Source organism: Hemiscyllium ocellatum, chromosome 12, assembly GCF_020745735.1.
Source record: "Hemiscyllium ocellatum isolate sHemOce1 chromosome 12, sHemOce1.pat.X.cur, whole genome shotgun sequence".
Classification (NCBI taxonomy): domain Eukaryota; kingdom Metazoa; phylum Chordata; class Chondrichthyes; order Orectolobiformes; family Hemiscylliidae; genus Hemiscyllium; species Hemiscyllium ocellatum.
This window is the reverse complement of record NC_083412.1, coordinates 84,624,809-84,641,224: the sequence shown is the minus strand read 5'-3', so window position 1 is coordinate 84,641,224 and position 16,416 is coordinate 84,624,809. Positions and strand designations below refer to the sequence as shown.

Sequence of the window (16,416 nt, the reverse complement as noted above, 5' to 3'; positions counted from 1 at the left end):
TTTCATGTGTGGGACTTGCGCGTCACTGGCTGAGCCAGCATTGATAGCCCATCCCTATTTGCCCTTGAGAATGTTATGGTGAGCTGCCTTCTTGACTCACTTGCTGTGGGTTGACCCACATTGCCATTAGGGAGGGAATCCCAGGACTTTGATTGGATGACAATGAAGGAACGGCGATATATTTCCAAGTCAGCGTGGTGAGTGGCTTGGAGGGAAACTTGCAGGTGGAGGTGTTCCAAAAAACCTGCTGCCCTTGTCCTTCCAGGTGGAAGTGGTTGTGGATTTGGATAATACTCTCGAAGGATCTTTGGTGAATTTCTACAGTTCATTTTGTAGATTGTACACACAGCTGCTACTATTTGCCAGTGGTGGAGGGATTGAATAATTGTAGGTGTGGTGCCAAATAAAGCGGGTTGCTTTGCCCTGGATGGTGTCAAGCTCCTTGAGTGTTGTTGGAGGTGCACCCATCCAGGCAAGTGGGGAGTAGTCTATCACACTCCTGACTTGGGCTTGTTGTGTTTTAGAGTGTCTCTGATTGGTGATGGTCACTGTCTGGCATTTGTGTGGTGCGAATGTTACTTGCCACCTGTTGGCCCAAGCCTGGATATTGTCCAGATCCTGTTGCATTTGAGCACGGACTGCTTCAGTATCTGAGGAGTCGCGAATGGTGCTGAACATTGTACGATCATCAGTGAACATCCCCAATTCTGACCTTATATCAGTTGATAATAATTGGTTTGACAGTTGATAATAATTGCTTTGTTTGTATGCTCTGCTAAACCATTTGAGGGAGGATAATGGGGTGACAATGTAATATGGGTCACTCCCTATTTAGCACACATGGCTTGAAGTGGTTTCTGAATAAAATGCAGTTTATTCTCAGACAATAATCTTTCCGTTGTGCCAAATAAACTGAAAATAGCAGTGATGACTGCATTCATTATGTTGTTAAATCATTGAACAATGGGGAATTTGGAAAAGTAATCCATCACCAAGATATGAACATTCCTCTTCATTGTGAATAGATCTGCTGCTTAATTAATCTAAGGAGTGGAATGGACATCATGTGGACGCAGAGACTCCCTGGCGATTGGTGTTAACATGTTTGGCAAGTCTCACATGCATTCATGTGACAGTGAATAACCTGTTTACTCTTGGTCAGTCCATAGATTCACATGTTAGCCCTCTTGTGCATTCAATACCCACCTATGCCGAATGTAACATGGACATAGTATCCTGGAGCAATACTTTTGGTGTTGGATGATTTTTGCTCTTGCAAGTGACTGGCCGTGATACACCAAGTTAGTTTCTGGGTGGCTAAAGTAAACAGATAATCTTAGGAACATGCAAAAACAGAAATAGCTGGAGAAACACAGCAGGTCTGTCAGCAACTGTGGAGAAAAAAATGTCCTCAGGTACTTCCTTAATGCTGTCAGGAAATCCCCTGGATTCTGGTCTGTTGCAACATTAGAGATGCTTGATGAAATTCCTGATTACATCCATTCTGAAAGAAATGTAACAGACTTACCTTACGAGTGTCATTAAATTTGATTGATTTGATGAGTCAAGCCTGGTCTGGTCCACCACAGTGGGTGTGGACTGAATTTCATAATCTTGATCACCCTGACATCTGTGCATAGATGTGCATAGAGCACACCTTCCACTACTAGACCTTTGGGATCGACCAGGTTGAAGGTTTGAGGAAGCCAAAGTGAACTTGGGTGTTGACACTGCATTGTGACGGTCCCAATGTACAGAATTGGTGATCCATTAAGTGCTATGAGACTGTCTATCGTAAGTAGTAACATGCAGTGCCATTTGCTAAAGTATATGTATTTCAGAGTGTATAGTGTTGATATCTTGGAATCAGCTACTGTGTTGATTTTAGCTTTTAAGGTGTATAAGTCTATTTTTTCAGGACATATGATGTTCATGGTCGTAAAAGCTTCTCAGCACCTTATACCATTGACATTGTTTATGAGAAAACAAGATGAAAGCTTCATCTTCCAAAATTGGCCTTTCAAGCATTTGATTTTCCACTTCAATGATGTGTTTGCATTTGTACATATTCCTGAGCCTTCCCTTGCTGCCTTTGTTGAGGTGCTGTACTGTCTTGTTGGCCACCTGTGTTTTGATGTAGCACTTGGTTTTGCTTTTGGCATTAGACTTTCTGCGTGTGTCACATACTTTGCAGATGTGAAAAAGCGGTGAATAGATTTTGAGTAGGTATGACAAACAATATCCATGACAGATTTTGTTAATTTAGTACACGTTACTAACCATAGCAAGAGAGGTGGCTGCACCTAAAGTGTTGAATCCATGTTGACTTACCTGAGTCTGTCTTCAAGCAAAACACCAATAGTATCAAAGAGATCACACTTTCACCTGCCATTATGGCATCTTGCAACAAAATTGAACTTCTGGAGATTCTGTCTATGAAGTAAGTTGAAAGCTGTTAAACCTGAAGTTAAATAGTGCCTTGAGCAGGTCTTTGAATACTTCTCAAATTATTTCTGGATCTTCCTTATTGTCCACAGAGAGACTGTGTGCTAATGCTGCGAATTAATTCCTGGTGCTGAATTGAGGGAACAAAACTGCTGAAAATAACCAATCTCAGCACACAGGTAGACTACCTTAGGTTATCATGATACATTTTAGTGTTTAAATGCTGTAAGTGTAATCAGGAGGGCTCTGTATTTAAAATGAGAGTAGCATTTGACTATCATTTTATGATTTTTAAATAGGAAAGCAAGCTGATTTTTCTTTGTGAGAGACAGGGCTTCGAGCTGGACAGAACTTGTACCTGACACAGAAGCAAGGTTTGTCTTAGAACATAGAACATAGAAAAATACAGCGCAGTACAGGCCCTTCGGCCCACGATGTTGCGCTGATCCAAGCCCACCTAACCTACACTAGCCCACTTTCCTCCATATGCCTATCCAATGCCCGTTTAAATGCCCATAAAGAGGGAGAGTCCACCACTGTTACTAGCAGGGCATTCCATGAACTCACGACTCGCTGAGTAAAGAATCTACCTCTAACATCTGTCCTATACCTACCACCCCTTAATTTAAAGCTATGCCCCCTCATAATAGCTGACTCCATACGTGGAAAAAGGTTCTCATGGTCAACCCTATCTAAACCCCTAATCATCTTGTACACCTCTATCAAGTCACCCCTAAACCTTCTTTTCTCCAATGAAAACAGCCCCAAGTGCCTCAGCCTTTCCTCATATGATCTTCCTACCATACCAGGCAACATCCTGGTAAACTTCCTCTGCATCCATTCCAGTGCCTCCACATCCTTCCTATAGTATGGCGACCAAAACTGTACACAATACTCCAGATGCGGCCGCACCAGAGTCTTATACAACTGCAACATGACCTCAGGACTCAGGAACTCAATTCCTCTACCAATAAAAGCCAGTACACCATATGCCTTCTTCACAGCCCTATTTACCTGGGTGGCAACTTTCAGAGATCTGTGTACATGGACACCAAGATCCCTCTGCTCATCCACTCTACCAAGTATCCGACCATTAGCCCAGTACTCCATCTTTTTGTTACTCCTACCAAAGTGAATGACTTCACACTTAGCGACATTGAACTCCATTTGCCACCTTTCTGCCCAGCTCTGCAGCTTATCTATATCCCGCTGTAACCTGCCACATCCTTCCTCACTGTCAACAACTCCGCCGACTTTCGTATCATCCACAAACTTGCTCACCCAACCTTCTAGCCCCTCCTCCAGGTCATTTATAAAAATGACAAAAGGCAATGGTCCCAAAACAGATCCTTGCGGAACACCGCTGGTAACTGCACTCCAAGACGAACCTTTATCATCAACTACTACCCTCTGTCTTCTTCCAGTCAGCCAATTCCTAATTCAAAGCTCCAACGCACCCTCAATGCCATACCTCCGTATTTTTTACAGTAGCCTACCATGGGGAACCTTATCAAACGCCTTACTAAAATCCATATACACCACATCTACCGCTTTACCCTCGTCCACCTCCTTAGTCACCTTCTCAAAGAATTCAATAAGGTTTGTGAGGCACGACCTGACTATCCTTGATCACATTATTCCTATACAGATGTTCATAAATCTTATCCCTTACAATTCTCTCTAAGACTTTGCCCACAACAGAGGTAAGACTCACCGGCCTATAGTTACTAGGGTTATCCTTACTCCCCTTCTTGAACAAGGGAAGCACATTTGCTATCCTCCAGTCTTCTGGCACTATTCCTGTAGATAATGAGGACATAAAAATCAAAGTCAATGGCTCTGCAATCTCCTCCCTTGCTTCCCAGAGAATCCTAGGATAAATGCCATCAGGCCCAGGGGACTTATCTACATTCACCCTTTCCCGAATTTCCAACACCTCTTCCCTACATATCTCAAAGCCATCCATTCTGATTAATTGTGACTCAATATTCACATCGGCAACAATGTCCTGTTCCTGAGTGAATACTGACGAAAAGTATTCATTCAGTGTCTCCCCAATTTCTTCAGCCTCCACACGCAACTTTCCACTACTATCCTTGATGGGACCTATTCCTACCCTAGTCATCCTTTTATTCCTGACATACCTATAGAAAGCCTTTGGGTTTTCCCTAATCCTATCAATCAAGGACTTTTCATGTCCCCTCCTTGCTGCTCTTAGCTCTCTCTTTAGATCCTTCCTGGCTACCTTATAACTCTCAATCGCCCCATTTGAACCTTCACGCCTCATCTTTACATAGGCCGCCCTCTTCCCTTTAACAAGGGATTCCAATTCCTTATTAAACCACGGCTCCCTCACACGACTCTTTCCTCCTTCCCTGACAGGTACATACTTATCAAGGACACTCAGTAGTTGCTCCTTGAACAAGCTCCACATATCGATTTCACCCTCCCCTTGAAGCCTACTTTTCCAAGCCACGCATCCTAAGTCATGCCTCACCGCATCATAATTTCCCTGTCCCCAGCTATAACTCTTGCCCTGTAGTGCACACTTATCCCTCTCCATCACTAGAGTAAAAGTCACCGAATTGTGGTCACTATCCCCAAAGTGCTCACCTACCTCCAATTCTAACACCTGGCCTGGTTCGTTACCCAGAACCAAATCCAGTATGGCCTCATCTCTTGTTGGCCTGTCTACATATTGTGTCAGGAAACCCTCCTGCACACATTGGACAAACACCAACCCATCTAACGTACTCGAGCTATAGCTTTCCCAGTCAATATCTGGAAATAGTTGCTTCTGCGTATTAAATCTGAAGGTCTTGACTGGGAGAAATCAGTGCTGTTATTTTCCAAATAGTTACAAGTCTAGGGCTGTCTGATTTTCAGAAGGGTTTCCATGTGTCTGCGACCAAGAACTTAGATTCGTTTATAACTGACCACTGTACCTTACCACCATGATCTTTCGCTGTGTTGGACACTTTTGCCTCCAAAAAGGTGTTTGCATCAGATACTGCAAAAGTTGTTAGCTTCTGTAACATTAGAACTGAATAAGGGTAACACATTAATAAAAGATTCAATCAATGTTTGTTACAGCTCTTGGTATAGAAATATATTCCAGTCATAGGCACTTCACAGAGATGTAAACATGTCATAAGCATGTCATGCACCAAATGGTGCTAGTTAAGATGGAAACTTAGATCTTTATATTCTTGGCTTACATGTTATGATATGGTGATGATATCATGAACATGTCTCTTAAAGGTATCCAGAGTACTAGCTGTCAGAAGTTACACAATAACCATTATCTTCTTGAGGGCAACTGTAGATGGACAATAAATGCTGGGTGATATCAATATCCACATCACATGGGTGAATAAAAAATGACTTTCCTTACATTTTCCAATTTTGTTTAGTGTCATATAGTCTATAATAACATTTCTCTCAAGCAGCTTGGAGAGTATTACTCAGTTGAAGTCTCTATATAAATGAAAATGGCTGTTGTACACTTCCTTGGGGGTTACTCTATATATCTTCGAGGAGAAAGTGAGGTCTGCAGATGCTGGAGATCAGAGCTGAAAATGTGTTGCTGGAAAAGTGCAGCAGGTCAGGCAGCATCCAAGGAACAGGAGATTTGATGTTTCGGGTATAAGCCCTCATTCCTGAAGAAGGGCTTATGCCCGAAACGTCGAATCTCCTGTTCCTTGGATGCTGCCTGACCTGTTGCGCTTTTCCAGCAACACATTTTCAGCAGCGAGTACTCTATATATGCCTCATGTCACAATCACAGCTACAGGATGTTTCCTGAGCCTATCCTTTGTAATGTAAAACAATCCTGAGTTCTTCATGAGTAGATGGGCCTGAATATTTTACAGTGAGAGCCCTCAGTTTTGTGTCGTATGCCACCTATCTGAGTATAAATTAGTAAGGTCTTTGATTAATTATTTACTGTTTTCTTAACCTTTGCCTTCCTTAGATGTTCTGTTAATCTAAAAGGAGCAACTATTTCATTGTCATCAGTAGAAGAAAATGTGCATTACTCTGTAGTGAGTCGGACTGGACCATTGCTGTATTCTGAAGTAACTAATATCCTTGACTTCTTTTGAATTTCTGGAAGGGAATGGAAACTCATCTGTCCTTACTCTATCTGCCCCAGCATCGAATCCTCTTGAATGAATCATCATCCCTGTGACCACAGCCTTAGCTGAAGTTACCTTGTGTGGGTTGGATTCCCATTAGGAAGATTTCTTCATGACATGAGACCTGATTTCAGCTTTCACCAACATCCTTCTATTTCGCATTATGTTGATATACTTCTCTGTGTTACTGTTTAATATCACATGTACCTGTAAAGTTTGCTAGAATAGCTCAGTAAGACTATCACCCAGAATTAAGCACGCTCTCCCCTGTTATTTTATTCAGTCATTGTCATCACAAAAAGCTTAGCCCTACTTTGCCCTACAGTGTGAGAGTCCTTACTTCTGTGCAGTAGGCAGCTTAACTGGGTATAAATTAGTGAGCTCGGTGCTTAGTGAGGTTGGCTCCTTTCAGTGTTACCGAACAGAGATGTACATGAACTGACTTTAAACCATTCAGCCCTCCTGATCCTCAAGCACTGAGGTCTTCTTCATACATGCTGCTATAGTGACAGTATTGTACAGGGTGGTCTTCTGTCAAGCACTGGGTTCCTGACATCCTTATCAGCTATTGTTCTGCTGAAATCAGGCAATCAGGCACAGAGTGCGCCTTTAATGACAATAGAAAATGTTTGGAAATACTTAACAGGGGATGAGAAATAGAGCTCTGGGCTGAGAAATCACTAACAGGAAAAACCTCTCTTTTTTTAGATTAGATTCCTTACAGTGTGGAAACAGGCCCTTCAGCCCAACCATCTACACTGACCCTTCGAAGAGCGACCCACTCAGACCCATTTTCCTCTGACTACCCTAGCACTATGGACAATTTAGCATGGACAGTTCACCTGGCCTGCCCATCTTTGGACTGTGGGAGGAAATCCACGCAGACATGGGGAGAATGTGCAAACTCCACACAGACAGTCACCCAAGGCTGGAATTGAACCTGGGACCCTGGTGCTGTGAGGCAGCAGTGCTAACCACTGAGCCACCGTGCCATGACCTTGTGTAAAATGTTTACCCTCCACCCCCCAAATCCCTGACCTCACCCACCAGACACTTGAGAAACGTTGCACTGATATTAATCAAGGATCAACCTTTGTATGTTGCTACATTAAATTACTCCATGTGAGTACAGTTGCCACAAGACAGACATGTCTGTGTCTTCCTCTGTTAATAATACACAAGGACGTAGGAATAGAAAGCCCATTCTCCCCTGATCCCTGCAAGTGGAAAAAGGTATTCCAGTGAACTGAGGTGTTCTTTAAAATTCATTCACTGGATGAAGCCATTGCTGGCTGGGTCAACATTTATTGCCCATCCCTAATTGTCCAGAGGGCAGTTAAGGGTTAATCACATTGCTGTGGTCTGGAGTCACATGTAGGTAGGAATGTTGGATTTTCTTCCCTATAAAACATTTGTGAACCAGATGGGTTTTTCCAACAATCGACAGTGGATTCATAGTCATTGTTATACTTGTAATTTCAGATTTTTTGTTTGTCTTGTGTGTGTGTGTATGTGTGTGTGTGCGCATGTGTCTGTGTATGTGCATGTATGTATACATTTGTGTGCCAGGTACTTGTGTTACTAGCCTGGGTTTGTACACTGGTTTGCTGTGAGAGTCACAGCTGATGAAGTATCCAGTTATCACTCCCGCATTGCAGCTAAAGGGAATCTTTATCTCTAAGTGCTTGAAGTCAGCAGCCAACATCCATAGGAAATGAAAGGAAAGAATTTCGAAGTTTCAGCAAAATTTCAACTGAGGAATAACTATGGCCATCACTATAATACCGTTACACAGAGGAGCTGGTGTTAGACTGGGGTGGACAAAGTCAAACACCAGGGTATAGTCCAATAGGTTTAATTGGAAGCACTAGCTTTCAGAGCGCCACTCCTTCATCAGGTAGCTGATGGGCAGCATTCTGAAAGCTAGTATCTGGGTGGGTTACTCTCAGACTCAGTGGTAACTGGTTGGGCCGAAGGGCCTGTTTCCACACTGTAGGTGATCTAGTGCTTCCAAATAAACCTGTTGGACTATAACCTAAGGTTGTGTGGTTTTTAGCTTTATAATAGCATTGACATTGTGAAACATCTCCACGTGTTTCACAGGAGCATGATCAAACCAAATTTGATATGGAGCCAGGTGAAGGAGGTATTAGGATAGGTAAGTGGAAGCTTCCTCCAAAGGATGAGTCTTCAAGGAGCAACCTAAAGGAGGCAAGATACATCGATACATAGAAAGGGAGTTGAGAGCTTCTGAAAGCACAGAGCAATAAGTATCAGGGAAGCTCCAAATTCCCTTCAAGTTTGTTAGAATTTTCTATTGAATAATCCTTCAGGCTCTTTGTTTCCAGGGAATGGAACTTGTTAAACCAAATATCTTTGTTTTGTTTGTTTCTTATCATTGACAGTCATACTGACCTTAGGGTCATGTCAGACAGTGTGGGCTCAGCCTGCATGGGTAAAAACAATAACTGTAGATGCTGGAAACCAGATTTTGGATTAGTGGTGCTGGAAGAGCACAGCAGTTCAGGCAGCATCCGAGGAGCAGCAAAATTAACGTTTCGGGCAAAAGCCCTTCATCAGGAATAAAGGCAGAGAGCCTGAAACGTGGAGAGATAAGGTAGAGGAGGGTGAGGGTGGGGAGAAAGTAGCATCGAGTACTCCATGCTACTTTCTCCCCACCCTCACCCTCCTCTAGCTTATCTCTCCACGCTTCAGGCTCTCTGCCTTCAGTGCGCATGGGAATCAGCACCAACCGACTTTTAAGTTCCACAGCAAAAAGAATGTTGGTTTACAAATTGCCAACACACCGGGGCCCTCCCGAATTAAACTTGTCACAGGCATGAGGCATCTTATTGTTGGATATCAGTATCTTTTCAATTGATTGACAAAGCACCGTGAAAAGTTGACACTTTAATTGATCTTCGCTTTTTGTGAGGCACCAGTAAGTGGCTTTGTTTTCCTTCCCAGATAATCAGTGAATTTGAAGCCTCACCGGACTCATTCTATTACCGCATTCCTAACCTCAGCCAGAACCGCCAGTACAGCATCTGGGTTGTCGCAATCACTGCTGCAGGGAGAGGGAACTCCAGTGAGATCATTACTGTGGAGCCACTGGCGAAAGGTAATGTTCCAGAGTGGCTTTGGTGACATTTATACCTCAATCTGACGCAATCGGGCCCCCACTGTGATGTTCTGTGTTGCACAAGTCAGATTTCTTCTGTAGCTGCTCTAGTCTGTGTGGGACTCCAGATCCACAGCAATATGGCTGTCTCTTAAATGGCCCTGGGATGGGATGGAAAGCCACACAGTTCAAGGGATGGGCAACAAACACTGATTTTGTCAGTGATTGTCACTTCCTAAGAAAGAATAACAATTTGCTGTCCTGAACATGATCTTCCCAACCTAGCCAATGTTTGAATTATGTACATTGTAGAAAAAAATAATCTTTCCCCAATTACCAGTTGAAGGTCTGTGTCCCAGAAGAAATTGAGAAGTGATTTACCCTCCTGGCAGATGTTTTTTATATGTTACTTCCATTATTTTTAGGATTTTACGGGCCCTCTGTGCATAATACAAGCCCTTCACTTGAGGTCAGATTAGGAAGGGGTTTTGTACTTTAGACTGTTGTGCAGCTCCCCAGTGCATTTAACCCTCTGCAAGGATCCATTTTAGTTGGAAAATTTGGAGGGCTATGCTCTGGTTATGTCAACAGTTACTCAGAAAGTGTTAACCAAGAACAGTACAGTGCAAGAACAGGCCCTTCAGCCCACCAAGCCTGCCGATACATGATGCCTTTCCCAACTAAAATCGTCTTGCCTCTACACAGTCCATATTCCCTGCCTATTCATGTATCTGCCAAGATGCCTCTTAGACATTGCTATTGTATCTGCCTCCATCACCTCCTCTGGCATCGCATTCCAGGCACTTAGAATCCCTACAGTGCGAAAACAGGCCATTTGGCCCATTGAGTCTGCACCAACCCTCCGAAGAGCATCCCACTTAAATCCTAGTCCCCCCCACCCTATTCCCGCAACCCTGCATTGACCGTGGCTAACCCCACCTAGCCTACCACCCTAAGCTCACAAATCTTCCTGTCATCCCTAATATTGTTGTAATTAGCCTTTCCATTCCCCACCTCCCCACCCCCCCCATTTTACACTCGAGGACTACTTTTATCCTCATCCAGAAGTGACTTAAACATTACAGAGTTGTGGTCACTGTTCCCAAAATGCTCCCCCATTGAAACTGGCTGGGCTCATTCCCCAATACCAGGTCTAATAAGGCCCTTGTCCTTATTGGACCATCCACATATTGTTTCAAAACACCATCCTGGATGCACATGACAAACTCCCCGTATCCAAGTCCGTGGTACTAAAGGAGACTTAGGTCAATATAGGGGAATTTAAACTCACCCATCACAACAACCCTGTTGTTTTTACATTTTTTCTACAATCTGTCCAGATATCTATCTCTATCTCCCCTTGGCTGTTGGAGGCCTGTAGTACAATCCCATCAAAGTGACTGTATCCTTCTTATTCCTACATTCTACCATATGGCCTCACCAGAAATAACCAACTCCTGAGTGACTGTTAACTGAAGCCCTAACTTACCTCACATACCCCAGCTGCACCTTCCACAGACCCTCACACCTCGCCACCCTTGGCGACCTTTCAGAACGGAATTACGGCTCTTCATTTCTGAGTTGACACCCCTGTGACCTGATACAAACACTCCTGGCCCAACCACACCTAACCTAACCCTTGCTGAACAAGGTACTCATGCCACGGCACAGATTATCCCCTCGGTACCTTCCACATTCCCCCTACAACTTGAAAAGTTTCCTTACTGTGGAGCCGTAATTCCCTTGCCTGTCCTAGGACCTATCCCCTTCTCCATCCAAATCTGACACATAACCCACTCCAGACACCATGCCAGGCTGTGGCCCCCTTCGACCCACTCCACTACCTGCCCACCGGGACCCCAACCCACTCCACCACTGGATCCAGCACCTCGTCATCTGTTGAGACAGTACCGTCTCTAACCCCTCCCCAATTGTTCCGACCTGAAATCTCTCATGGACCCTGAACTACTCTGAACACTCAAACACTCACCTGATCCCCTTGTCATCCTACTCACCTGCTACCCTAACCCACAGCACTGTCCCCTCCTTGCAACCTATTCCTGGCTCCCTATCCACCTGGCAACTTACTTACCTGGTCCCCTATCCCATTACCCACCTGGCACCCTAACCTCACTAGCCTTTCGTACTGGTCCTTTAACAGCAGCTGACAAAGTGGATCTCTGAAATACTGCGCCTATACATTAGAGAAACTAGCAGCAGCCTGCTGTAACAAATGGAAAGATGGTTTGTCTTGCACTCAGCCGTTCTTTGCAAATGGCAATCCTTCAGAATGGAATTACGGCTCTTCATTTCTGAAGGACCCTGATCAGACTCTCCTGTTAACAAGGCAGAGCTCTCTTGGCTTGTCAAGAAAAGAGCAGTGTGACAGTCTGTGAGATTCCACCCCTTGAGACACCTGGCTCTCTATTTCAATTCAGTCTGCTCTCATTCCCCTAATGAGGGGCCTCATCTACCTTGGATGTTGCTGATGGCTTCTGCGTCAACTTTCATTCTACACTTCGATGAAAGATGCAAAATATGGGAGCTTAGGAAACAGGAACAAGAGTAGGCCATTCGGCCCTCCAAGCCTGCATCCATTGTTCAGTCTGACCATGGATGGCCATCCAAATCAGTACCCTGTTCCCACTTTCGCCCCATACTCTTTGATTCCTTTAAGCAGGATAAGGTTTTAACTTGCTGTTGTGATTGTTATCAGCACCGGCCCGGATACTGACATTCAGTGGCACCGTGACCACACCATGGATGCGGGATATCGTGTTGCCCTGTAAAGCAGTCGGAGACCCAACCCCTACAATCAAATGGATGAAGAACAGGTAAGTGGAGAGTCTATACTCAGCGTAGGAAGCTGCAGCATCAAAACTGCCAGCTAGGGATGAAACCACTGCAAGTGAAGCATGTGCATATTTCTGGGTGATGAGGGCTGGCCAATTCATGTCTTCATGCGTGAAGACTACTAACCTGCCTACTGACTGGTTAGTAGGCAGCCGAGGCCCTGACTACTATTCAAAAGATTGGGTATAGGTAGCAAGCCTGTCTTGGCCACTTCTGGGTGCCCTGACTGAATTTAACCATCATTCCAAGCATCAGTGGCTACTGCTGGGACTACAACCAGGCAGGAGCACTCAGAATCAAAGTGAGTGGGATCATACTCACCAGGGCCAATCAGGTGAGTGCTGGGAAGGGAGCGAGTAATGGAGAAATTCACAGAATCACAAAACCCTACAGTGTGGAAGTTGGCCATTTGGCCCATCGAGTCCATACCACCCCTCCGAACAGCATCCCACCCAAACCCACACCATCCCTGGAACCTTGCATTTACCGTGGCTGATCCACCTCGCCTGACAATCCGTGGACATTGTAGCGTGGCCAATCTACATAACCTGCCCATCTTTTTGCTGAGGGAGGAACATGCTCATTTCACACAGCCAGTCACCCGAGGGTGGAATTGACCTCAGGTCACTGGCACTGTGAGACAGCAGTGCTAACCACTGAGCCACCGTGTCACTTTTAATCACTGATGAGGCAGCTAAGAGAAGCTCTGTCTAGCACTCCCTGAATGTTATCTCCGATGAGTTGAACCAGGCTTTGTCTCACAATTTGTGCTACGTTTGGTTGTCATTGTACACTGTCAGACCAATCTCTCTGCTTTCCTCTGGTTTAGTAATGGAACACCCAGCCCTGTAGTGACCGATGGACGGAGAAGCATCTTTAACAATGGAAGCTTTGTCATCCGCACTGTGAAAGCAGAGGATTCTGGGTACTATAGCTGCGTGACAAGTAATAACTGGGGATCAGATGAAATTCTTCTCAATCTACAGGTGCAAGGTGGGAGTTTTGGATTGTTTTTACCTCTACTCTGGAGCAATTCTGGATTTTATTTTGGTTGGGTGACCCACATTGATGGCCATTTTACATTTTGTCTTCAGACTTTATTCCTGTAATATGAACTACACCATTAAGGTACAAGTTTAGACTAGATCTAAGCTTCTAAGTGTGATATCAAGAAGGACTTCCTCTCACAGCACATATCAGGAATGTTCTCTTATAAGAAAGGCTATGAAGGCTAGCTTAATTGGAAGTCTCCTTTTGGGAGAAATTTCAGCAGTGGTTTTAAGGATTATGGACTAATGCAAGTAGAGTGAGGATGGATACAGATCAGTCTTGAATTAATTGAAGTCCTGTGTAGCCTCAAGTAGCTGAATAGACTCCTCTTCATCCCAAACATGTCCAGTTTCTTAGAGGCGGTTCCAGGCTGGACTTGATCCACACAGCTTTCAATTTGGCAGAGAGAGTAGAACAAGAGGCGTATTTTAGTATTGTTCAAGACCATTGCTCAGGGAGCCACAAGCTGAGGATTGTAAACGTGGAAAGGGGTCAGGTTACAAAGAAGCAGAGTAGATGTCTAGATTTACGAAAACAATTGCCCAGACACTGTTACAGAAACATGGAGCTGAATATTATTTGGCAAAGTCATTTTCATTGAGTTTCATGGAAGGTGTCTCCCTGCAAGGTCAAGTAAGTTTCCTCATGTGATCATCCCAAACTCACATCATCAGCAATCTACCTTGCCCTTATTGTGCCCCTCTCATCTAATGCTAGCCCAATTTTGTCACTCGCTTTAGACAAAAGTATGCCCCCATGCTGGGATATCCCGATGTATACCATCATCCCTGACCCTGGAATCTCAGCCCTGCACCCATTGAAGCATATGACCAGCATTTGGACTCCGGACACTTGGCCATTACACGCATTTCATACACACAACGAGATGATTGTATATGATTCCAACTTGCACTCTGCGATTGCAAGATTGATAGATGTCTCTTGAAGGACCTACTGTCTCAGAGAAGTGGCCATCAAGCTGTCAGGGTCTCCGCTCACTGAGATGTGAGATGAGATAATGTGGGAGGAAGCTAGGATGAAACATAGACAATGACCAAATGGGTTTAATAGTTGTTTCTTGTCTTTAGTTTACAATACAGTTCTATGTTGGATATTAGAGGAGAAAGTGAGGTCTGCAGCTGCTAGAGATCAGAGCTGAAAATGTGTTGCTGGAAAAGCGCAGCAGATCAGGCAACATCCAAGGAACAGGAGATTCGTCGTTTCGGGCATAAGCCCTTCTTCAGGAATTTTCGACATTTCGAGCATAAGCCCTTCTTCAGGAATGTCTTCCTGAAGAAGGACTTATGCCGAAACGTTGAATCTCCTGTTCCTTAGATGCTGCCTGACCTGCTGCGCTTTTCCAGCAACACATTTTCAGCTATGTTGGATATTAACTCAGTTTATTGCCCATTCACTGATGAGAAGTTGGGCTGTACCTGAAAACTTCACCTTGTAGTGATATTAAAAACCAAGGAAGGAGGAACTCTGGGGAAACAAACCTTTGAGGCCTTTGACTCCACTATTGTTAATGAGATGATACATGCCTGAGCATTTAATGAAAATTGACGCTGGCATTCTCATGCAGTGTTAACCTCTGTGAAAGGTCAATGCTATTCCTAATTACTAATATGCCTGCAGTGACATTTAGCAAATGGTCAGATGTTAGTGAAGTGGGTCTGACATTACATACTCCTTTTGCTATCTATTATTTTAAAATCTAATTAATGCAGAGAAGAATATTTGGAGATCAGGTAAGTGATGGTAGAATTTGGTAATCAAAATTAATGGTTAGATCTATTGGAAAAGTTAATTATTGGAGGCATAAATATGTCAGAGTTCGATAATAAGATTTGCTGGGAATAACGGAAGCAACACTTGAATTCACAAGACGTAATGTGCAATATGTAGGGTGGAGTATAAAACATAGCAAATAATGCAGACTATGGAATACGCACTGTGTAGCAGAGTGCAGAGGCTGGATATGGAAAATGTGGGCTAGCACACAGGATGGAGCATAAATTTGTGGAATCCTTACTGTGCAGCTAAAGGCCATTCATCCCATCAAGTCTGCATTGACCCTCCAAAAATCAAACTACCTGATCACCATCACCCCACATTTACCGTAGTTAACCCACATAGCCTAAATGTCCATAAACAGGGCTGTTTAACATGGCCAATCCACCTTACCTAACCTTTAGACTGTGGGAGAAGAAACTGAAGCACACAGATGTAACCCAGCCAGACAAGAGGAGAATGTGCAAACTCCACGCAGCCAGTCACCCAAGACTGGAATCAAACCCAAGCTCCTGGTATCGTCAAGCAGTAGACCTAAGTGCCAAGCCACTGTGCCAACCTAAAATCAATTTGTATACAAGTTGGAAGACAATGTAAAGCAGTGCTCTTAAGTACAAAAATGTTTTTATGTCAGGTCTTTAAAATTACACTGATAACAAAAAAATGCTGGAAATTACAGCACGTCAGACAGCACTCATGGAGAGAGAGCAAGCTAATGTTTCTCGTCTAGATGACTCTTCATCAACTTACACCATGTTTGGGATCGCGTCTGGAAGTACAAAGCTTTTGTAAATTAGGGACTCCTATATAGAATTACCCACAGGTTGGTGTAAGTAATCTGCAAGATGACACTGAGTCATGTGAACACATCATTCTCACCAGCTGGAATCCTGCTAGTACTGTGGTGGTAAGGCGTTTCTACCAGCTCCCTACATTCCCCCAGAATGTTTCCCCAGAGTTGGCATAACTTCAACATTCCCATTGAAATGCCAACAATATTGCTGCCTGTACCAAGGT

At 44.0% G+C, this 16,416-nt stretch overlaps 1 protein-coding gene across 5 annotated transcripts in view; it reads left to right on the top strand.

Moving 5' to 3' along the window:
• Positions 1–16,416, top strand: part of LOC132820866 (cell adhesion molecule DSCAM) — a 597,498-nt gene that overhangs the window by 504,907 nt on the left and 76,175 nt on the right. For all 5 annotated transcript variants that reach the window (XM_060833222.1, XM_060833217.1, XM_060833218.1 and 2 more), the window contains exons 20-22: positions 9,549–9,702; positions 12,419–12,536; positions 13,385–13,548. In XM_060833222.1, coding sequence (XP_060689205.1) covers positions 9,549–9,702; positions 12,419–12,536; positions 13,385–13,548 — 436 coding nt within the window. The remainder of the gene's footprint in view (positions 1–9,548; positions 9,703–12,418; positions 12,537–13,384; positions 13,549–16,416) is intronic.